Raw genomic sequence first — 25,259 nt, forward strand, 5'->3', positions numbered from 1 at the left:
GGTGTTGCAGAGGTGATTGGCATTGTGGGTAAGCACAGAACTGGAAAGTCTTACCTGCTGTCTCGATTCTTTAATGAAGACCAAGGATTCAAAGTTGGACATGGGGTGGAAGGATGTACCAAAGGCATTTGGATGTGGTCCAGACCACACCCTTTCCACACAAATGCCTGTCTCCTGCTTCTGGATACTGAGGGATTGGACAACTGTGAAAATAGGCTCATAACTGATAAGACTATATTTTTACTGACAACACTGCTGTCCAGCAGTATAATCTTCAACATCAAAGGATGTATCGACAGAAGCGCTATTGAAGAAATTCTGTATCCTTGGGAAGAAAACATTTTAAACTATACAACAATATAAATTACTAAAAAAGAAATCTTGAGCTTTACATAATCCTCCAATTTCATGAGCAGATTTAGTTTTCAGTTTAAAGTGAATTCTGGGGTGAGCTGTGGTGATCTTTGTTTATGCTGATTTGTGTCACCCATGATGCCCAGTACTGTTACTGTACCAGCTGTGTGGAGTTGTCTAATTGGAGAATTAGTTAATATCATTGCTGGGTCACTTCACTTCACCCCTTTCAGTACTGAACCACAAGTACATATGTGCAGTCAGAGTGTTAATGAAGTCTGCTGTAAAATATTTTTTATAATCTTATGACAGCTTCTAATCATATTCTAATCATATGAAACTGAAACTGAAACAATCTAATTATCTAGAACTGCAAAAGTCCAATAAAAGCCAAAATAAAAGCCAAAATCAGATTTCTGGAGCATTTCAACAGGACATTACAGGAAAAAAAGGACAATGAAGACTTATATTGGAATTTAAAACAAATATCAAAATTATTGTTTCTGACTAACAAAGAGATTATAAATAAGAAAATATTATTATCCATGTTTAAACCAGGTGGTGCATTGGCACTGTGATTATCATTGCAGCCTTGCAGCACTGGGGCCCTTGGTGTAATTCCTGGGGTGCTCTCTGCATACTCTTTGCATGGGTTTCCTCCAGGTGCTTAACCAAGTGGTTTGATAGAGTTGGCCCTGGTGTGAGTGTATGCCCTGTGATGGATTGATGTCCTGTCCAGGGTGTATCCTGCCTTTTGCACATTGATTCCTGGGTAGGATCCATCTCTCCTGGGACTCTGAAATGGACAAGTGCTTATTGTAAGTGATGCAGTGTTAAGAATTTTTCAAATAATAATAATAATAATAATTGCTTACACTTATATAGCGCTTTTCTGGACACTCCACTCAAAGCGCTTTACAGGTAATGGGGACTCCCCTCCACCACCACCAATGTGCAGCATCCACCTGGATGATGCGACGGCAGCCATAGTGCGCCAGACCGCTCACCACACATCAGCTATCAGTGGGGAGGAGAGCAGAGTAATGTAGCCAGTTCATAGATGGGGATTATTAGGAGGTCATGATTGGTAAAGGCCAAGGGGGAAATTTGGCCAGGACACCGGGGTTACACCCCTACTCTTTTTGAGAAACGCCCTGGGATTTTTAATGACCACAGAGAGTCAGGACCTCGGTTTTACGTCTCATCCGAAGGACTGTTCAGTGATTTAAAAATATCAGCAATGTTAAACTCTATTTTTTAATTAAAGGCCATTATCAATGTGACGTCATAATTTTTTTTTTCCTGAAACCCAGTACAGCTGCCTCTTACAAGTTGTACATCAGATGTCTTTCGTCAGTGAGGAGAAAAATAAGTCACTTAAAGATTACCTTCCGAACTTGTTCTATATACTGATAAGAGATTTCCAGTTTGAAGAATTTGATCATGATAAGTTTAAGGACAAGTTTCTGAATGCCTTGGATAAAGAAACAAAGACAAAATATAAGGAAGTCTTTGACAAAACAGAAATTCATATTCTGCCACAACCAGCTCTTGGGAAAGTGCTCAAGTAAGTATACTTTTTATTTATATATAATAATATAATAAACTATTCAGGAATTGCCAAATACTTAAACATTTTGTTCTTGTTTTTGAAAGTTTGCTGTGCTTTATATAATTTCTCCTTTCCAGTGTGTGTACAGTATTTGAAAGGAAGGGTCAAATATCATCTGTACTCAACAGACTCTGCTTACTTCTGTCTGTAATTTCCTCTCAAACTCAAACCTTCTGTTTTTGTTGTCCCCTCACATCCTTGCTAATGTATTAGGATTTGTTTTGGTGAGGAAAAAACAAGTGAGACACAATCTATTCATAGATCATCTTTTCTTCCTTATTTGCTTTTCACCTCTGCTAAACAGTTTTGTTTTCTGTCACTTAGTCTTACCCCTGTACCCCTATTATTTTGATTTGCCTGACATCATAATATGATATTAATTATCACTCTAATTATTATAATAATTATAACATTCTACTGTTCCTAAAATCCTATTCTATCTTACCTGATGGATCCACATTTTAAGTAGTAAACTATAATTTATAAATTTAAGTAAACTATAATTTCTATTTACATTTCTTTATTATATGTAAGTTTGGTAATAAGAGCATGCTTACTTAAGTGTTTTTAACATATGTACTTGATTCTTCTTCAGAAAACTCCCGAAAATGAAAGATGAAGATTTAGACCATGACTTTCTAACATCACTCAACACCTTTGTGACCACTGTTCGTGATAAACAGTCTGCTCCCAAGGCAGTGAAAAGTCTCGTCTGCACACCAGGAGGTAAAGCCTTCACAAGCAGCTCTGTTAAATGACAGTGGATATTCAGTTATGCGACTGTTGTCAATTACATCTCTTGATTTTCTTGTTCAAATTCTAAAAATGGAATGAGCTGACGTAAAAAAGCACTTTTTTTAGCACTTTGGCTTTACACTTTGGACAGTACACCTGGCTGAGGAACTGACAGTGCTGGTCAGAGATTAGTGTTGCCTCCTTACTGAAGAAGGATGAGCCAGAGGAACCTGCTGCAAAGGATGTTGGGGTGGAGGGAGGGGTCTGTTACATTGGCACATTGAAAATGTCTCCATTTTCATCCTTTGTTTTAGCATATTTATGGGACAAATTAACCTCTTTTATACTGGGAGGTAATAAAATAAAACACATGGTTTTGGTTCCCCAGAAGTATATAGTGTATTCAAGAGTGATCATTAAATGAGTAAACTAAGATGTCAATGCATAGAGAGACTTGGCTGAACCCATGTTCCCAGGCTATAGGGTGAGGAAACTGTAAGCCCAGTTCAGAGAAGAGTGGCTGAGGGGCTGGTGCAGAGGTGGAGACAGGGGGAGGAATGAATTCATGAGCAAGGAGGAGAAAACGTTTACGTTTACAGTATATACACTGATATAAACTGATCATTGTGTCAGTGCTGGTGTACATTAAATAAATAATAGTAAGGAAAAATTGTCACATTTTGTAGCAATAATGTTTTGTGATTGTATGTATGATTCTTCTTCTTATAATACCTTGAAGAAACTAGAATTTAAAATGCAGTCCTCATCAGAATTCAAAGAACGAATAATTACATTGCAGATTTCTAATTGCAGTTTCATTTTTATTCCTCAGTTTCTGGTGAAAGATGTGATATTTTTCCTGAAAATACATATTTGCTTTGTTACATTTTCGTGCAGAAATGTGTTTTTTTTTAAACAGGGACAACCAATGAATTTTTATATCATTAATGTTTCAAATAATTCTGAATGTTATCACTGCAATTGTTGCAATACTAATGTGTTTCATTACTGTATATTGATAGTAATAATATGAAAAGTGTGTTAATGAAAGAATGTGTATTTTTTAATTAAGGAAATTACTTCAGGAATGCTCACAAATTAGAGCAGCTGAGGGAAAATCCATCTTTGTTTTTAATGTAAACTACATTAAAAATTAATTTTATTAATTAAAAATCAGTTAACCAAATGTAAAAACTCGTCTCAGCACTTATTTTACTGCTGAGAATATAAGAAATGAGATATAAGCAATCTTCTGGGAAGAAGTCAAAATGTAATCTCACCCCCTTCACCAGGTGGAAGATTTCCCAGAGAGAAAGAAATGCTTCTGTAATATCAAAAAAGTCCATGTGGCCACTGACAGCAGCACCTGGAGGACACAAAGGTTCTCATTCAGTGAAGAAAGGAAACTCAGCCCCTTGGTCTTTAATTTCCTTTGACATGTTGCCCCAACTTTATGTCTGGGAATGTCAATCAGATGTGTCTCTTAATGCCTCAAAGTGCAAATATGGATCTCACACAAAGCATGATAAATATTAATGTTTACTGCCCTGTAATATTATTAAATATTTTTAAAATCCAGGAAATATTACAAAGAACTTTTCATTATTTTATTAAGTGTTTGAGGCATTAAAAGCATTACAGGTGCTGTCAGTTCCAGTAATTACTGGTTGTATTTTTATGGTTTTTCAGTATAAATATACACATTTTGTTTGTTCTCATTTGCTTAATCTCAACATATCACCACCTGACATTACTCTTTTCCCCTCTGTGAAGCCTTTGTGGAGCTGGCTCGCTCCTACATCAACATGCTGAACAAACAAGACAATGTCTGTCTGACAGTAGCTGCTCTGGAAATGAATGAGGCCTGGATAAACAAAACATTTCTATTAGCAAAAGATAACATGGAAAATATTGTAACAGAGATGGAAGTTCACCTTCCACACAATGAAGATGCACTGTGCAAAGACTACAATGAAAAATGTGACAAAGTAATTGAGGAGTTCATGAAAAAACTGGAATATACCAGCGGCACGAATCAAAAGGAAGAAAAGAAGAAGGAGTTACAGGTAAATCTAAAAAATAGTTTGTCATTAAATACTAAATACTAAATTAAAATATCAGTAGAGAATGAATACTGTACTTGATTTCATTGTTAAATAGTTCTAACTTGTTTACTTTGTTTATAAAAAGCATACACATTTGCTACATATAAATATCAATAAGGCTGAAATGCTAATATTTTCTGAAAACCTGAATATCTCCCATCTTCCTAAATAATTTTTTAATCTAGTGAAAATAATTACACTGTTTATTGAAGAGCAATGAAAGTATAAGTGTCTAGGTTTTACATTAATAGCTACTTCATTGCATACATGAATATTAATTAGTCAGCAGATAGGTGTGTTATATGTTCTTTGGGATAGCAAAATACTGAGCTCAAAGCACAGATGACCAATGTTAACGAGTTCCTTAAAAATCTGTATAAAAAGCCAAAATACATGGGTTTTTTTATGCAAGAATGGTGAAGGTTTGCCCTGCTTGAGTAAAACAAATTGCCTGGTTAACAGCAAGACTCATTCATGCCATCAGTAGTCCAGGAAAAAAAAAACAGACAACCACAGACGTATTTACTGATCTTTAGGAAGTGATGTAATAGAGAATTAGAGTACCAGAGGTTAAAATCAACTGTGTCACATTAAGGAACAGCAATGCATTGCAACACATTCACTAATATTTCCCAAGTAACATTCGCCTCCTAAATTAATTTTCATCATGCCATGCTGTGTGTTGTATCACATTTCGCAAAAGTTTTTCAAATTGATTTATCATTAACAGAAAAAGAATACAAAGATGCACAAGTTTGATAATAAAATAAAGGGAAAGGTGACATTATGGTTTTGTATGCCTTAGTAGATATGGTCTAGTGCAGAAAAAGGAAAGAACAAAGTGTATATCTTCATTGAAGCAGCAAACATATTGTTAATTGAAACTTTAGGAAAAGCACTTTAGGAAACCTGTAATTATTGTTTATAATCCCTTTTCTTTGCTTATTAAAACATGAATTTCCATCAAATTTTACCATTCCACTTAGAAACTGAAAGACCAATGGCTGAATGAACTTTGTAAAAAGAATTGCATGAAAAGATTTACGAATCTAAAGGATAAATACGCTAGAGGTCTTCAGAATCACAAAGACAAAGAAATATTTAATGAAACAATGAAGAGCATAAAGAAGATCAGAGAAGAATACTTCATGTTTCACAGTAAGTTAAATTGTCGGCTCAATTTAATTGAAAACAATACTTTTAAAGTTGTTTTATCAATTGTTACAGTTTACTTCTGTTTTTTTAAGAACATTTCAGTACACAAAGAATGAGCTCCCATGGTGCTCTTAGTTTTTGGCCTGACGTGCTTTGTGCACTTGAGTGTTTAAACTCAGTGTTTAAACTTGTTTCCACAAGGCTGTACCTTTAAACTGTTGCTTGGTATGACTGCGGACCAGCAATTGACTTTAAGTTGTCTTGTGTCTTCCACAAACGCAGCAGAAATTTAATTCTCTGCTCAAGGATCGTGGTATATTTATATGATACAGTATACAGTATATACAGAAGCAGCCATTCAAGGTTCACAGTACAAACCCGTACAGCACGCAACTAACCACAAGCCACCTCGGCATATGCCACGGTACGTGATTGGCTGTCCAAAAATACCGACAGGGGCACTCGTGGTGCATTGGTCAGTAGTGAAAAGATTTAATCATTTAATCTGTTTACTGTGCACATTATAATCTGCTTAGTATTGAATATTTATATGGAATTTTACCACTAAAGGGAAATTTTAGTAGCTGAGCATAAAAAGAAGAGGAACATAACGCATCTGAAGGTCATAAACGATATTAATTTAGGAACATAAACATATTACTGTATGTAAACTGTACTGTATATGGCTGGTCTTGGTATTTTAAAGAAAAAATACACACCAGTATTCCATTTCTCCCTAAACATTTTAAGCATCAAAGTCTTACAGTACATGTGGTTATTTTGAAATGTTTTTACTTGCTCCTTCTGACCATATTACTGTACATTTATATACTTCGTGAAAAATTGATATTTTTAACCTTTGCTAATACGCTCGTTATCGGATAAACAAAAGCATACTTTTAGAATTGGATAAATAGGGAATATAAAATGGATTTGTGTATCTAAATAAATTAATAACGGTATAGCTATAGTTCTATATTGATATGTGTATTGCTGTTTCAGTGCATGTCTTATGATTTGCCTTGGCGGCGTGACAGCTTAAGTGACTGATATGTAAGCATGAGGTTGGATGTTTCAATCCAGCAATCTCTGTGAGTTTTCTTTTGACAAATAAACATTTCTTTGAAAAACGAAAATAGCAAATATTATGGACACTACAGTATATTGACATTTTTTATATTGCTAAATATCACATGTTCGTACCGTATGTAGACAGTGGTACCACAGGTTGTAGGGCGTAAATCCACATGAGCCCGAAAGCCCTACATTAACGTTGTGCATTCGCCTGGTGCTGCGCGGTTTACATCTCTCTCTGCAGGAGTGCTGGCTGTGCCGAATTAAACCGGTCTCACTGTTTTTTTCAAAGTAGGATAGGACGAGTCTTCCAGCAAAAGACACTCCACCTTCCCCCACGGACACATGTTTTCTTAGTAAAACAGGTTCACAGTTCGAAGCTGTGTCAGTCTTCTGTGTAAAGAAAATCGGTTTGAACACCATGGGGGCTGTTTTTAATAAGCTGCTGAGTAAAGAATAGGAATTTTCCTGCTGTCAGCAGTATTGTGTATATAGTTTTTTGTACAGGCTGTGAAAAGTTTCACAAAAAGAGGTCTTTAAAATTAGGCTGGTCAAATGATTATTTTAATTCTTAAAAAATAAATCAAAAACAAGATATAATGTTGTGTTCCTACTTAGACATTGCACGACTTTAAAAGCTTAAAAAACAGGTTTCGATAGTTAATAACCACTTTTAAAAAATGGGTGATTTTTCTTCCTCATGATCAGCTTAGAATCTCTGTTTATGCTGTAAGGTTTTTACTACTTAATTAAACGTTTAAAATACACGAATTTCATAAACACAACACACGTTTCGATTAAAAAAAATAATATTCTGTTATCTTTCTGGTATGTAGAACAGATCAGCAGGTTTTTTTTCCCGTATCAGAGGCTCTGAAAACAGTGTGCTGCCCACTGCACTGTGTCAGAGGGAGAGGTAGCATTGGAAAGGAGAAAGCGCAGAGCTCAATAATGCACAATGGCTGTGAAGCACCAATTGCGTTCATAACTTAGTGTTTAAAATTAAACAACGTAAATAATTTTCTTTGACTTCTAAGTCCCTTTATTATCATCAAGCACAGGTTTCTTTTTTGATGCCATCGTTAGACAAAGCAGGAACTTATTGTACTTTCTAATGACATTACATGTGGAAAGATTACAGATTACAGATTTTAATCGTCTTTAATTTTGTTATACATTTTAGAAAAGTTTCATCTACGCATACACCACAAAACTATTTTCGATTGTATTTCTGAATGCTATGTATAAAAAAACTTTTGATGGCTGCATCTGTATTACAGACATTTACAACAAAGACATATCATAAAACATTTACATATATTGTTAAGTTATTACTTTAAATATATACTTTAAATTACTGTAAATATATTACTTTATTTTATATAACACCTTTACAACTGGCATCTCAAAGTAATACAGGATTCTGGCTATCAAATTCTGAACATATTGGAGATTGCTCAGTGTGGAGTTAAATAACCTAGTGAACAGGATGTGCATCTATTAATTGTGTTGAAAAAAGCCTTTCTTGATTTCTCTAGTTCCTAGTTTCTCTATGTTCCCTTTAAAATAAACGATTATCCCACAATGCTGTGTACTACATGGCCGGTAGGGAAACTAAAGGGAAATTTTAGTAGCTGAGCATAAAAAGAAGAGAAGCATAAAGCGTGTGATGGTCATAAACTATATTAATATAGGAACTGCATCAGAGATATTTTTTTAACTGCATTACATTGGGGAGAATCAGTATAGCTTACATTTATATAGAATGTATAGAAATACATTTTTCCTGCATCAAAGTTTAATTCGTTCAGATTGCCCTACATTACAGCCCCAGTGCTGCAAGGTAGCAATGCTAACCACTTCACCACCATTAAAAATGGATGGATATCTTAGTTATCTTTCTAATTCAGAGGTTTGCATGCATAATTTAATTTTGAGAGCCACTGAGACATCTGGTACTACTGTTGTATTTATGAAAAAAAAACATACAAAAAGCATACTAACAACTGTGCCATCCTATTCCTTAGTTAATACATTTTATTTTTATAAACAGTTAACATTTTTAGCAAAATATTTTGAATTATATTTACCCTATTTTTTCTTTAATTTTGTATTTAACTTATTTTATGATAGAAAGATTTAATGTACATTTGAACAATAAAAATATGGTATTACAAGATGTGGGGAAAAGTGCAACAATTTATTACAGTGCTAAATTTAATATTATTGATTACTAATAGTTTATGCTAACACCTAACTTTCTTAAGTAGATGTATTAAAAACAGGTGGGTAGCTGCATCAGCATGCATAGGCTGCAAAGGAACAAGTAATAGGTTTATTCCATGCTGAAAAAAAGAAGAAAGAGAACACAACGTTTCGGCCGTGGAGCCTTCTTCAGGTCTTGACACCTGAAGAAGGCTCCACGGCCGAAACGTTGTGTTCTCTTTCTTCTTTTTTTCAGCATGGAATAAACCTATTACTTGTATTAAAAACAGGTTTGCCCAGCCTAAGAGGGGGGGTCAGCTGACACTCCTTCATACACTCAAGTGAAAAATTAATAATGCCAATATAAACTTCAAATTCTCTCTCGCTTTGGCGATTTTGAAAAAAGTATTGAAACAAGAGAGTGAGTGTTTTTTTTAATTCCTGGTGGAATCGGGCTTCCATTAGAATCAAGTCATAGGTTTATTCCATGCTGAAAAAAAGAAGAAAGGTACACATTCCATAAGAATCAGCACCCTTATATAGCGCCTTTATATAGCGCCTTTAAAGGTGGCTTCTCCTTGCACTTTGACAGATCGTCTTTAAATTAATTTTTGATTTAAAGTTTGACAGTAAATGTTTATATTGTAACGCATACAGCCTCCATTTCTTTATAACATTTTTAAAAATCGTTTGCGCAGTCTAAGGGGGGGGGTCTGCTCTCATTGACAGCTGACACTCCTCCATACACTTAAGTGAAAAATTAATAATCCCAATGTAAACATCGTATTTACAATTTGTTGATAATAAAAATGTTAAGTTCTCTAAAGCTTTCTCAGTCACGTACGATAGTTTACCCATGGAGCTGTGTAAGCATGCGAAGGCAGCAAAATATCAGCTAAATTTGAAGTTGTGACACCGAAAATATTATTAATAACCTTTTAAATCTGAAGGGAGATCTAAACGGATCCCCACACGATCAGAGGGCAAGACGGTGATTACTCATTGTTATTAAAAAAATGACTTAGATTCGAACATGTTGTGATATTTAGAAATATAAAAAAGTCAATTAATTGTCCATAATATTGCTATTTTATTTTTTCAAAGAAATGTTTGTTAAAAGAAAATGCATAGCACTAGCTGGATTTGAACAGCCAACCTCTCACTTAGAAGTCAGGCACTTAGACCATCACACCACTCACATGATGAGTGGAAAATTAAATATTTTCGTTTTCAAAGAATGTGGACCAGGGTAATACTTTGAGTTTACAGCTTGTCCAAGGTCATTCGTTATTAATACTATTAGTAATATCTTTGGTAAAGACTTTGATGGCGACAGCTCAAACGCTGTACATGAGAGGTTGAGCTTTATTAGCTCCACCTTGCGGAAATTCCAGATACTATTATTTTACTTGCGGTACCATGTGGTATTATGCAAGAATATACGGTATTAATACAGTATTATACGGTAACTTGAGTTATACCGCGACAAGCGTTATAACGCAGTATCGCCCGGTTGTTTTGAATGGCTGCTTCTGTAACTCCACCTGGCGGTTTTATAAGGTGATTCCGGATACTATTAACATAATCTAATTTCCAAGAGGTAAAATGCGGTATGACCTGAAATGAATTGTTATGACGCATGTTTGATGCAACATGCCCACCGCGTTGTACCGCAGTGTACCCCGCTTATTTTGAATGGCTGCATCTGTAGGACAAAATATTTAATCTCTGCATCAAAGCATGAAAAATGATGTTGGAAGCCTTTATCATTGGATAAATTGAAAGCACTGGTCAGTTGAATTTACAGATTATTTTAAGAGCTCATCTCACATTGATTGAAACACTTGTGTGTGTGTTTTTTTTAAGTATGAATACTTATTCAATCAGTTATTTTCTGGTTTATATCCATAATTCATTTGGCAGGATCTGTAGAATTGGCTACACTTTGATATTATAAAGTATTTTGTGCAGATAAATGGCATAAAATCCCAATTAAATACTCAATTATTCCATATAGTAACCCAATAATAGATAAATATATCCAACGGGAGTGAATACTTTTGATAGATAATGTATTAATTATATAAATAATGAGAAAGCAGCAGAGTGAATTCTGAGGTTTACAGAAATATTTGGGCCATTATTTTGAAGAAATGACTTCCATCACCACCATCAGAATGACAGTGACCCGAAACACACCATCCCAGCAAACCTCGAGTTATCTCAGCCAGTCCAAGTCAAATCCAATTGAGCAGCATTTAATATAATAGGGGGGGGGGATAGAAAGAATGGACAAAACTATCCTGTTTTGCTCATTAAAACATCTTATTAAAGCATCTCAAGTGATTACGTTTTTAACTTAAAGTGCATGTGTCTCGGTACTTATGTTGACTTGAAATCAATGGAACACAAAGTAAGTTGTTGTTATAATCTGATCAAACGTATGCATAACTTACCCAGAAATAACATATGGACGATTTACCAGGAATAAAATAACTCCCCAGAGTTATGCAAGATTTACATAAATCCAACATTATGTAAAATCCTGACCTGGGCGAAATAAAGACTTATTAAATATGAATTTTCTTTTAGCTTTATTTACACATTTTAACAGACAGCCTCCAAGTAAAAACCAAATGCTCCTACCTTCTGAAAGTACAAACTGAAAACCTTGAAAAATGGGCTGAATTATTCTAATTATTTCCATAATCTTAGATGTAGAAGTCAGACATGTTGGTCTGTAATCACACTTGGGTCAGTTTCTTCTTGTGGCTGGGCTCTATACTGGCAGTGAGCCTGACTGGAGCAGCTGTTGGCTCATCAGAACCCCTTCACTGCAGAATGTTATTGTGCTCTTCTGCCATGCCTTCCTGATTTTCTTGTTGAATAACCTCATGCCTTATAGGAGAGTCAGGGCAAGCTATAGGATCACCTTGTATTCTGCATTTTATTGAATACTCTGGTGAGATTCTGCCTTGTTAGAGTATTCATTAATTTTAATTGATTAAAAAAACAATATAATCATTTCTTACAGGTGGTTAGTAATTTTTAAGTTAAAATAAAGTTTCCTTAACTCAGTATATCTTGTGGAGAAGGGGACACAGAATCTCAGTCTGGTTACCAAAAAAAAAAATGTTCAAATATTTAGTTGTTAGTTTACAGTTTTCTTTCCTACTGATGGCAGAGCTGAAATCCGATGGAAGTAGATCCCAGACACAGTCCAATGTTTTAAGCAAGCCTTCCTTCAAGCCAATTGAAAAGCAGTTCAAAAGGCTTACACATTAAGCACTAATACCTTCAACACTGTGCTATGGTTTACCTGTTCTAGAGAATTACCTTTATCAGTTCATGTGATATGAATGTCATGAATGTGAACTCAACAATCTCTCCTTTCTGGTGTGAGATAATAGCAATTTATTTAGGTTCTAGGACTCACAGAATACAAAGAGATTTCACTTCTGACAGCTTAGTCTTTCCTGTTGTACATGCAAAGATGTTCTTTCTATCCAAGATCCAAAACTGTATGAGATGTATCCGATTAGTTTGACTTTTAGTGCTGTCCTAAAATTATACAATCATTATTTTCATTTGAACTAACCTTTCATTTTTTTAATAATCCTGTCCTGTTGTATATTGAATCGACAAAACACTGTGATTAATGAATACAAAGTTTTGCTATTTTTTACTGGTGCTTGTACTGTATTACAGGGGTTATCATGCATTAAGATTCCATAACAAAAAAACATAAATGAACATAAAAGGTATCAGTCATTCACTTGAGAACTATACATGTGTTTATAAAGACACATTTTCTGAAGATTGTGTACATCTTTAAACATTGATATTCACAGGCTAAGTTTTTTTTTTAACGTGCTTTATGCTGTTGGAGTAAAGCACTTAAAATGTTTTCATTTAGGGTCTGATGATATAAGCAAGACTGTGTTTTCTGAACTTGGCACCCTTCACCTGGACCCTTTGCTTAAAGACTCCTTGAAGGTAATTGTCATTAAATTAAAAAACTTCTTATTGAATTGTTTGGTCCACCGGTTTACTGAAAGACCTGTTACAGAATAGTGGTACTATTGATACAGATGCAGCCATTCAAAATGCGCGGTACAAACCCGCGGTACGGTAATCTACCCACAAGCCACTGCAGGGCACCGCGGTAAGTGATTGGCTGGCCAAAATGACCGACAGGGGCACTCGTGGTGCATTGGTTGGTAGTGAAAAGATTTATTTCATTTAATGTCTTTACTGTGCACATTTTAATCCGCTTAGTTTTGAATATTTATATGTAATTTTACCACTAAAGGGAAATTTTAGTAGCTGAGCATAAAAAGAAGAGGAGCATAACGCATCTGAAGGTCATAAACGATATTAATTTAGGAACATAAACATTACTGTATGTACGTAAACTGTACTGTGTACTGTACTGTACTTGGTAGTTTAAAGAAAAAATACACACCAGTCTTCCATTTCTCCCTAAACATTTAAGCATGAAAGTTTTATGAAACGGTACCCAAATATGTGATTGCTGTATAGGATGAATTTTAATCTTAAAAAATTATTTAACACGAAAATTAAGCTGTTTACATCTTCCGCCTGAGAACAGTCACCCGTTGCTACCCAACGCAGAAACACAGCCACTAACTAGCAAAGAGAGGACATTAGCTAGCCAATATGATAAAGAAATAAATGATTATTTTGTTTATTTCTTTTGCACATTTATTTGAACATTTCCATCGATTGTACAAGCACTTGTAAACTGTCCAATCCCTAGTTCATCAGGCATTTTCTTTTATGCTGCGGGCATTCTCCCGGTCTGGTGCCGGTCTGTGTCTTCTAGGATATAATGCCAGCGAACTCTTGTTTTTATGTCCACTATAACAGACAATCTCCTTTGCTTTTAACCGAGCGTCTAACCCCTCTGATTGGAGAAAAAAGACGTGCTGGCTTGCTATACATACTGTACCAGGAAGATGATTTCTTTTTATTCGAAACGTGTATTTTAAAAGTTTAAGAAGTAAAAACCTTACAGCGTACACAGATTTCTAAACTGATCAGGATCGTTATCTTTGTCTTATCCATAATGTTCACCACTCTGTCCAGCAAATTAATAATAAACTTTATTTTATATAGCATTTTAAACTAATAAGTAATTAGATTGCTTATAAACCTAATCACTTTTTCTACATAAACACAGCGTACTTGCTCTCTGAAAATGCTTTTTCTTTTTATTTAGGCTCAGATTTCAACTATAGATTGTATTATTATAAACTTTCTTGGAAAAATGTATTTTATGTAAACCATGTTTGCTATTAATTCATTTAGGGCTAGAATATGTTCATTGTCTTCCAATCGAGTCGAGTTGACATTAAAAGCTTGCCACGCCCGGACTGTTACACCAACGCATTAGCATGTTAAAGCGATTTCATTGAGGAGCCTAGCTTTCTTAACTAGTAAGTACTGTACTTCCTTGGTTTTGGAGGGGGAGGTGTCTTTCGCTAGAAATCTCGCCCCCTTCTACTTTGAAAATACCTGTGAAACCGGTTTAATTCGTCACAGCCAGCACTCCCGCAGAGAGAGGGGTTGTACTCGTTAATGTCTTAGCCGGAACACATCATTATATCTCATTTTGTATTTCTATAAAAAAATCGTTTGCCCAGCCTAACACTATTGTTGTTACTGTTTTTATCCTGTAAAGCGCTTTGAGGAGCACAGCTTTCTCACCACTTAGATTACTTTTTGATACCATCCTTACACAAAGCAGAAACTTCTTGTATTTTCCGATGACATACAAGTGGAAAGATTACAGATTTTAATCTGCTTTTTTCTGAACCAGGGAAAATCTGATCATGTTTCTCTATAACAATAAAAAACTTTATTTTACATATCACCTTTAAAAGTGGCATCTCAAAGCAATACAGTAGATGTAAACCACAGATTACAGAGTAAATACCCAGACAAACGCAAACGCGTTTTTAATAAAATTATTTTATTCATTCAGCAGAGAGAGAGAGAGAGAGAGCGTAAAACCTGGGCGTAACAGCTGTTCCTATTTCTGATCACTTGCTCTCTGGATAAACGTCTCACCTGTCCTGTTCTTTGTTTTCCTAATTTGCTGATTATGCCTTCTGCGATCCACTCCTGCCCTCACACCTAAAGAAGACTATATTAAATTTCTTTGCGCGGTCCATTGTGCAATTAACCCTTGTATGTGCTGTCCTTAAGGTGACATCACATAAAGGTGATATGTAAAATAATGTTTTTTTATTATTGTTATAGAGAAACATGATCAGATTTTCCCCAGTTCAGAAAAAAAGATCTAAAGTATACTAGTTTGTCACTAGTATACTTTTAATACAGTCTTTGCTGTGCTCTAGAGGATCCTTGTGATATTTCGGGATCTGGTTGAATGATAAGTGTCGCAGTTTAAATAATTTTCGTAGTTGGAAATTATTAAACGCTCTGTTAAAAGCAAGAGAGTTTTTGTGTCCGTTACAGTAAAAGAAAATGCCTGAAAGAGTAGGGCTTGGACAGATTCCAAGTGCATTTTTGCAATTTACGTTGCATTGTGCATTGTGCCGCTGTAATACAGTTTAAAATAATTAAAACTCTAAACTCTATCAGCTTTATTTATGGGTTGCAATTTTAAAAAAGTCAAAAAATGCAATGCAATTTAGAGCTTTCTGGCAAGAGGAGACACCCAAATTAATAATGTAACATGACACTGTGCATGAACAAGGTTATACTGCTATTTCCTTAGATACGCGATTAAAAAAAAAAAAACATTTAAATCCTTGGCGGAACACATTTCATAAGAATCAGTGCTTTTATATATCGCCTTTAAAGGTGGCTTCTCAAAACGCTTTACAGGATAAAAACAACAATAACAGCAACAACAACAATATTGTATTTCATTGCACTTTGACAGATCGTCCTTAAATCAATTGTTGACTTTTCTCTCTTTACTACTGAACTTGTTTGGATTGACTGAGCTCCGTTCTGTACCACACAATGATCCCCCCAGAGTCTCTGCCCCGGGTGATTTGGTTTTTTTTTGACAGAGGGTAAAAAACTCTCTCTCTCGCTTGCCCTCCCCCCCATGTATTGTCTGTTTTTCTTGTGCTGTCCTTTGACAAAACAAGCCTCGCCAGATAATGTGAATCTAAACCTGTTTTTCTAGCTTTTAAAGTCGTGCAATGTGTAAGCGGGAACACATCATTATATCTTACATATGAAAAATACATAATATAGCTCCCAAACAAACGCAAACCTGTTTTTAATAAGATGCTTTTATTCACTCATAATCCGACAATTTCAGGAAGACTAAGGGAGGACTAAAGGAATTGTCATCTGTTGTTGAAGCTCTGTGAGCTCGGTGACTTTGAGACCACTTGTTATCCCAGGTTGTTTGAATCGCCACAATTCAAATAGAAAAAAAAGAGCTGACTGACAAGATTTATGATGCGGCTGTTAATGTTGAATTTAAAAAAAACACTTTGCCTGAAGTTTGTTGCATTGCTTGAAAAATAACTTTATTTCGAGAGACTGTATAAGTAATTCAAGTGTTTTTTTTTTAACTTCCTGAAAAAACAACTAATAATTTAACTATATGTGCAAATGTTTTATGATATGTCGCTGTTGTGAATGTCTGTGGACATGTGCTGGCTGGACAGGAGGCTCTACTGTACACAGAGAGGGGCGGGAGGGGGGGACAAGCCGATACATACTCATAGAGTTTGATTAATAGGAAATATAATATAAAAATATAGTACTAAAAATAAGATACACTCTACAGACATTCACAACAGCGACTGTCAGAAGATAGGACACAGCGGCTCAGACACCCGCTGAATGGAAAGGGGCACTTTAATGTTCTGTAAGGCTAATACTAAAGCCAATACTTTAATATTCTTTTCTGTATGTTTAACAATAGTGGTTACTGGCCTAATTCGGCCCTGCTCCCGTTGTTAGGTGTTAATGTGTTGTTGTTAAGTGTGAATTTGTACCTGTTTCCCTGAGGTCTGGCTTTTTTTCTGGAAAACCATAACTCTGGTCTTGTCCAGATTGACTGTCAGCGCCCAGGTCTGACAGTGCTGCTCCAGCAGTGCCAGGTTCTGCCGCAGCCTCTGTTCTGTGGGCGACAGCAGGACCAGGTCGTCTGCAAAGAGCAGGAACTCGATTTCTGTAATTAATGCAGATCAGTAAATCAAGGGACAAAACAATTATTGCGCCCGGCTCCTCAATGGGCTTTGACGTGCTCATGCGTTGATTTAACAGTCCGGGTGTGGCAATGTTTTTTATTATTGTTACAGAGAAACATGATCAGATTTTCCCCAGTTCAGAAAAAAAGATCTAAAGTATACTAGTTTGTCACTCTTCTCATCCCCTCTTTGCTAAATGGCTTTTGAATAGAGTCACATGAGGAGAGAGGTGAAACAGCCCTAAACAGCCCTGTCGCAGTACACGGATATAATTATATCTTATTAATTTCTTTAGATACGCGATTCTTTTAATACAGTCTTTGCTGTGCTCTTGGGGATCCTTGTGATATTTCGAGCTCTGGTTGAATGATAAGTGTCGCAGTTTAAATAATTTTCGTAGTTAGAAATTATGAAACGCTCTGTTAAAAGCAAGGGAGTTTTTATGTCCGTTGCAGTAAAAGAAAATGCCTGACAAAGTAGGGCTTGGACAGATTCCAAGTGCATTTTTGCAATTTACGTTGCATTGTCCATTGTGCTGCTGTAATACAGTTTAAATTATTCAAAGTCTAAACAGTATCAGCTTTATTTATGGGTTGCAATTTTAAAAAAGCCAAAAACCGCACTCAAAATGCAATTTAGAGCTTTCTGGCAAGAGGAGACACCCAAATTAATAATGTAACATGCCACTGTTTGTGCATGAACAAGGTTATACTGCTATTTCCTTAGATACGCGATTAAAAAAAAAACATTTTTGAATCCCTGGCAGAACACATGCCATAAGAATCAGCGCTTTTATATATAGCCTTTAAAGGTGGCTTCTCAAAACGCCTTACAGGATAAAAACAGCAATAACAGCAACAACAATATTGTATTTCATTGCACTTTGAAAACCAAGTAATACCTTAACTATATGTGCAAACGTTTTATGATATGTATCTGTTGTGAATGTCTGTGGAGTGTATCTTATTTGCCTGTCTGTCCTGGCTCTCTCGCTCGCCCTCCTCCCTCTCTCCCTCAATTCAATTCAATTCAATTCAAGGTGCTTTATTAGCATGACAGATGGATACAATCAGTGTTGGGTATTTACTTTGCTTTGAGATGCCACTTTTAAAGGTGATAAATAAAATCAAGGCTTTAACTTGCTTTAACTCCGCAAGTCTGAGTTCTCGTGTCTGTCCTATCCAAACTTGAAAGTATTACAATATGTATCTTTATAGCAGGTGGTGTACAGCTTTTTAGTATAGATTACACTTTTCTAAAATGTATTTAAAAAATAAAAACGATTACAATCTAATCTTTCCACATTTGATCCCAAGATCCCAAGAAAAATAAATCTAAACGGGGAGAAAGCTATGCTGAAAGTTTATTAAGATACTTAGAAGACAAAGATATCAATTTATGTTGCATTTGTCTGATTGTGAATCAAAAAACACATATATTTAAACCCGCGTTTGCGATTTAAATCAAAACGCGATTTAAATCAATATAAATGTTTATATTGTAACGCCTAGGTGACTATTCATTGTTATTAAAATGACTTAAATTCGATCATGTTGTGATATTTAGAAATATAAATTTGTTTGGTGCGAGTGAGGTTTTATTTAATCTCTGACGCAGGGAAACGTTTCATTTTTTCAAAGAAATGTTTGTTAAAGGAAATTCATGGCTCCAATAGGATTCAATCACAGACCATGTGACATGGGAGTCAGGAACCTAACCCACTGCGCCACCAGCAAGGTCACATGCAGAGTGCTGAAAAAGCACTACAGAAACATTATCAACAGACAATGTACAGTGTGTATTATTCTTGTGTTGCGGTACATGAATATAATTATATCGTTATTAATTTCTTTAGATACGCAATTCCATATAATATTCCCTTTTAATCAAATTCTAAAAGTATGCTTGTTGACTCCGGTATCACGTTAGTTAAAGACTTCGATGCTTAAAATGTTTAGGGAGAAATGGAATATTGGTTTGTATTTTTTCTTTAAAGTACCAAGACCAGCCATATACTGTATGTTTATGTTCCAAAATTAATATCGTTTATGGCCTTCACACGCGTTGCAGTATTCTCCTATTCTTTTTATGCTCAGCTACTAAGATTTCCCTTCAGTGGTAAAATTCCATATAAATATTAAATACTAAAACGGACACCATAAAGACGTTTACTGTAAATCTTTCTACGACAGACCAACGGACCACGAGTGTCCCTGTTGGTCAACCAATCACGTATCGTGGTACCGCGCGTCATCGTGCGTCACAATGCGCGACGCCGTAGCCAATTACCTCTGGTACGTGTCTGTACCGCGCACTTTGAATGGCTGCATCTGTATGTTTTCTTTAAAGTACCGAGACCAGCCATATACTGTATGTTTAAGTTCCAAAATTAATATCATTTATGGCCTTCACACGCATTACAGTATGCTCCTATTCTTTTTATGCTCAGGCACTAAGATTTCCCTTCAATGGTAAAATTCCATATAAATATTCAATACTTAAACGGGCACAGTAAAGACATTAAATATACATATACATACTGTATACAGTACAGTTTGCATATGGTAATATGTTTATGTTCCTAAATCAATCTCTTTTATGAGCATGTGAAAGGCATGGTGAATCACTGTACTTTGCATTATTGGAAACAAATGCGTGATTGCGAAATGCTGTGGTGTTACTTTTACAAAGACGGTCAATGAAAAAATGAATGTGGACAAAGGCAATACTTTGTTTACAGCTTGTCCAAGGTCATTCATTATTAATACTATTAGTAATATCTTCGTTAAAGACTTTGATGGCGACAGTTCAAACATGAGAGGTTGAGCTTTATTAACTCAGGAAATTCCGGATACTATTATTTTGCTTGCGGTATTATAGGAGAATTTACAGTAACTCGCGGTAGACCGCGTAAAGCGCACCACAAAATAATGCGGTATCGCCCGCGCATTTTAAATGGCTGCATCTGTATATAAATCACAACGTCTTTCACTAGTACAAACTTATGTGCAAAAATTGCTTTGGAAAATAAGATGCACAACATAAAGCATTGGAGAAATGCAAGAACACATTAAGAAACAGTCTCATGACTTGAATGATCTCCTAATTTTGCAGTGCAGTGTTTTGTCACTGTCACTTATTAAGTAGACCACAGATTTTGCTTTTAATTATCTTGCAGTCTGTGGGAGAAATTGTTTTGAAATTGGAATTTACATGAGCTAGAGTTTACAGTTTTTCAGGGTTGAACCTAATTTACTCTCCAACTTTTTTGGAAAAAAGCTAAATATTTTAGAGGCCACAGCACACCAAATTTATATATTAGTGTAATAAAAAATGTATATGCTTTTTTATAATATGGTTTAGTCATAATAGATATAATAGGTCATGATTTTAAACATTTAACTCACAACGTAAAACAAATATCTGAATTTCACATTAATTAATCTGTGGAAGAATGTCAATACTTTTCTGAGGATGAATTAACAGACATAAACTGTTACACTAAGGAGAAATCAGCTGAATGGATCTACTATCACTATCTTACCATCATCACGGATTCACTGAATAATACTTTAGGTTCTTTGTCATTTTTTCCAAAACTGTAATTTATGATGTTTTAAATGAACACAACAGATCTGGTAATTGCATCTTAACGTAAAACATTTGAAAACACATAAAACTAAATCAGTATAAATATTTTATTTTTTTATTATGATAGCAGTTGGTACGCTATCAAAAAACTAAATAAACTGCATTTACCTTATTAATCACAAATTGGAAAAAAAAATTAAACCTGAAGGCACATGAAATCTGGTAAATATGTTCTGGATGTGGGTAAATAACGCAATGAGAAACCTAAGTATAGTCTGATCAAGAACCATTGATCACAGGACCATTTTCAGGGTCCTGTTTTGTGTGTCGAAGTACATGAGATATCAAAATGGTACGAATAAGATACAATGTTTTATTATGTAGTAATGTTCTGTAAATGTATACTAATTGTATAATATATAATATCTAAAATAATTCTGATTCTTCTAGAGGTTGTATACAACTGTGTTCCTTTATGTTTAGTACAATGCATTGTTTTTTTTTCTAATTTCTGTGTCTTTCAACAGAAATTCACATATTACACAGTCCTTCTGTACCACAAAAAGAAGATAGAAATTGACAACTTTGTGGGATCTATGAAAACCCTGGCAGAGGGCATTGAAAAAACCCACAAGGGCACTGCAGTAGGCAGCATTGTGGGAGCTGGTGTTGGAATTGCAGGATCAGCTGCTACTATTGGTGGGATACTACTTGCTCCTTTTACTGCTGGTGCCTCTTTAGCACTTACAGTTGGAGGGGTTGTTGCAGGAGTAAGCGGTGGTGCCACTGTCCTAACCTCAGATATCACTAAGTACTTTGTTACCAAGAACAAGACAGATGATGCTAAAAAAATTCAGGAAGAAATACAGAAACACATGAGGGAGCTCCAAAACATAATTGAATATGTTGGCCAAATGATGAAAGTATTTAGAGAAGATCATGCTTCTTACATTGAAAATATGGCAAATAATATGCTGTGTCAGTGCTTCCAGGCTGTGAACTTACTTGGGCCTTTAGATGACATTATAGCTGCGGGGGCCAGCGTTGCAGGCCGCGTTGTCAGAGTGGCTGGTGGAATTCTTGCCGCAGCCACCATGATTTTTGATATAATAATCATTAAAAATAAAGCAAAGGAATTCAAAGATGGTTCTGAAATTGCTAAACAAATAAATCATTTGATAACAGATGTTGAAAAGGATCTCAATCGAATTGATGAGCACATACAAAAGTTTCAAAAACTAACTAGTACAATTTGCTGTGATAATTTTGAAGATCTTCCTTGACCTATCAAAAACAATGATTAAAAGAAATTACAAAAGGAGTAAGAGATCAACCGCACAAATTAAGAAAAAAAAACAGAAATCGAAAAGTACAGGAAATAATGCAGTAGAACTTCAAAATACTGTAGTATCCACAGCATTCATCCACCCAAATTCCATGTAGAAGTAAAACAATCTTAAAGCATATTTGGTTCACAGTAAGATTCAGTTTCTAAAAGACACTTTGTCATGAAAGATGTCAATATCCACCAATGCAAATACGTTAATCGATGCACAGCACTCATCATGTTCTATTCACTGAACCTTTATGAATACTGTAAATAAATGAGTTAGTTATTGCATTGAATGTATCAAATGCTACTAAATTGGAAAACAACACAATGCATTCAATTCAATGACTGTAAAATAAATGCAAATCATTCAAATTAATACTACAGCATTTCCAGAAATTTCAAAAGTGATAATCAGACAAGTGAAGACATCAAAAGAAGAGACACGGTGTACGATACAAATGCTACAAAAGAAAGAAATGAGACTCTGGAAACTGTGTGAATGGATAATCTATTGTGAATCATGATGACACCATGCACTGAACCTTTAAACAACACTGCACTGTAGTCAGAAGGCTGCCTACACATCTGAAAGAGGACTTGCTATTACACAAAAAATTGAAGTCATTTAAGTCTGATAAAATCTTAATACAAATTGAAATTAATATTTAATATTCTCCTCTGTAATGACATTCAGAAATACTTCAGTCATGTATTTTGGATACATACTACCTGAACACAAGTTTAAAATTGTGTATTGAATATTGTTCCATTTCTGTTTAACCTAATTCAGATGTCTGTGAATAGAACATGCTTTATTTTGTAGCTTAGACAGATCGCTGTGACTGAATGTATACTGTTTTCCTCTGTAACATGTTTAATGTGTTTTTTAATAAGATATAAATGTGGGAGGTGGGAATGTAAACCAAGATACCCAGCCATGTTGTTAAAGTGGATTCATTGGCTATTTTCAGGAAACAGCTGGATGGAATCCTCAGATTATCTGTTTTTGATTATTGTTTGATGTTGTTAAATAAAGAACTATCTTTGAAATTAATAACAAAAGTATATGTGCTTTTTGCTGAATAGTTAATTCACTCGTACAACATTAAATACAGTGCTCAAGCTGATTTTGACATTTCATCAAATACAACTAGAATGGGGTTTTGTTTATTATTTTAATTATAATTTTGCCATTGAGACATATTTTAAAAAAGGCATCTTCCTCTCTTACTGTCTCTTCTTGTAAAAAAAAAACACTTTCTCCTATATAATAACTTCCATTTTGTCTCAATCTTATTCTAGTGTATTTCAAATCACCTTTTATAGATTTATAGAAATGTACTCATTTTTCATCAACAGAGGATACCCCAGCAGTGTGATTGACAGGGCCCTTGCCCGAGCCAAAAACACCCCCCGGACCATCAACCCGATCAGGAACTCCCGCCATAACAACCGCATTCCTTTGGTGCTTCCTTACCACCCTAACACACTTCCTATCCCCAGGACCATTAACCAGAACTTTTCCATCCTACAGGATGATCCCTCCATTGGGGCCCTCTTTTCTGATCGACCTATCATCTCATATCGCCGACCACCTAATCTGCGTAACCTCCTTGTTCACAGCTCCCTTGACCGCCCTCAGCAACCATCCACACCAGGCACTTTCCCTTGCAACAGAGCTCGCTGTATCACCTGCAAGTACACAGCCACCACCACACTCATTCAAGGCCCCTCAGGACAATTCCGGATCACCCAGACAGCATCTTGTACCTCCAGCAACCTTATTTACTGTATCTCTTGCAGTAAATGCCCAGCCATCTACATTGGGGAAACAGGAAGGAGACTCGGAGACCGCTTCAGAGAACACGTCAGGGCTGTGAAGATTAAAGATCTCTCCAAGCCCATTGTTTCTCATTTCACCTCTGATGGCCACGACCACTCTAATCTCTCCGTCTGTGTTCTCAAAGACGGTTTTCCAAACTCATACATCAGAAAGACCACCGAAACTAAAATTATTCTGCAGCTAGGATCACACATTCTCCCTTCCCTTAACGACAGATTACTGTTCTTTTAAATTTTCTCCATTCATTGGAAGTTTCATTTCACACCTCTCTGCACCCATTCTGACTTCACACCTCTTGATTGGCCTCTCTTTCTGTCCCCTGCTCCCGCCTCTCACTCCTCCTCCCTCTCAACCTTTGTTCTCCCGCTACTTTACCTTTGCCTACTGCCCTGTCTCTCTCACTCCTGAAGAAGGCTCCACTGCCGAAACGTTGTGTTCTCTTTCTTCTTTTTTCCAGCATGGAATAAACCTATTACTTGTTCCTTTGCAGCCTACGCATGCTGACGCAGCTACCCACCTGAACTATTATAACATATTCAATGTTAAATTATATTAATAATGGAATAAAAATGTGAATAAGGAAACGTGAATACTGTCAACTGTTCAACCAGTTTAATTCAAAACATTTTATTCAGTGGGGCAATTTAACAGACGCCTCAAGTCTTAACACGAAATCATATAGATTGTAATTAAAATCGAGAATAACAAAGCGGTACCTGGTTGCATTTTTAGAAACCTTAGTTTGAATAAACCGGATCCCAGGTGCAAGTGACTTCATAACGTGAGAAGGCATTATGCTATATTTTTTATGCATCAGTTGAAGCCTTCTGAAGTCTCTCAAAAACATAAAAATGTAACATAATATCGTGTGGCATGATGGGCAACTGATTCTTTTAATTTTAAAGAAAATCAAAAATAAGAAAAAACGTGTCTGCCTAAAACAGACACTGCATGATTTTAAAATCTAAATAGCTAAAAACACTTAATCCAAAAATGGGTGATTTTCCTTGTGATCAGATTAGAATCTTTGTGTAAGATGCAATTT

The 25,259-nt window shown here is 35.5% G+C and overlaps 1 protein-coding gene across 1 annotated transcript; it reads left to right on the forward strand.

Moving 5' to 3' along the window:
* Window positions 1-110: 110 nt before the first annotated feature.
* On the forward strand, window positions 111-23,427 carry LOC138243258 (guanylate-binding protein 1-like). The gene is made up of 7 exons (XM_069198797.1): window positions 111-320; window positions 1,673-1,921; window positions 2,562-2,692; window positions 4,475-4,767; window positions 5,793-5,964; window positions 13,157-13,236; window positions 21,566-23,427. Exons 1-7 carry the CDS (start codon window positions 133-135, stop codon window positions 22,319-22,321), a joined length of 1,869 nt encoding a protein of 622 aa, XP_069054898.1. The 5' UTR covers window positions 111-132; the 3' UTR covers window positions 22,322-23,427.
* The last annotated feature ends 1,832 nt before the right edge of the window (window positions 23,428-25,259 follow it).

This window comes from Lepisosteus oculatus, chromosome 14 (genome assembly GCF_040954835.1).
Source record: "Lepisosteus oculatus isolate fLepOcu1 chromosome 14, fLepOcu1.hap2, whole genome shotgun sequence".
NCBI lineage: Eukaryota > Metazoa > Chordata > Actinopteri > Semionotiformes > Lepisosteidae > Lepisosteus > Lepisosteus oculatus.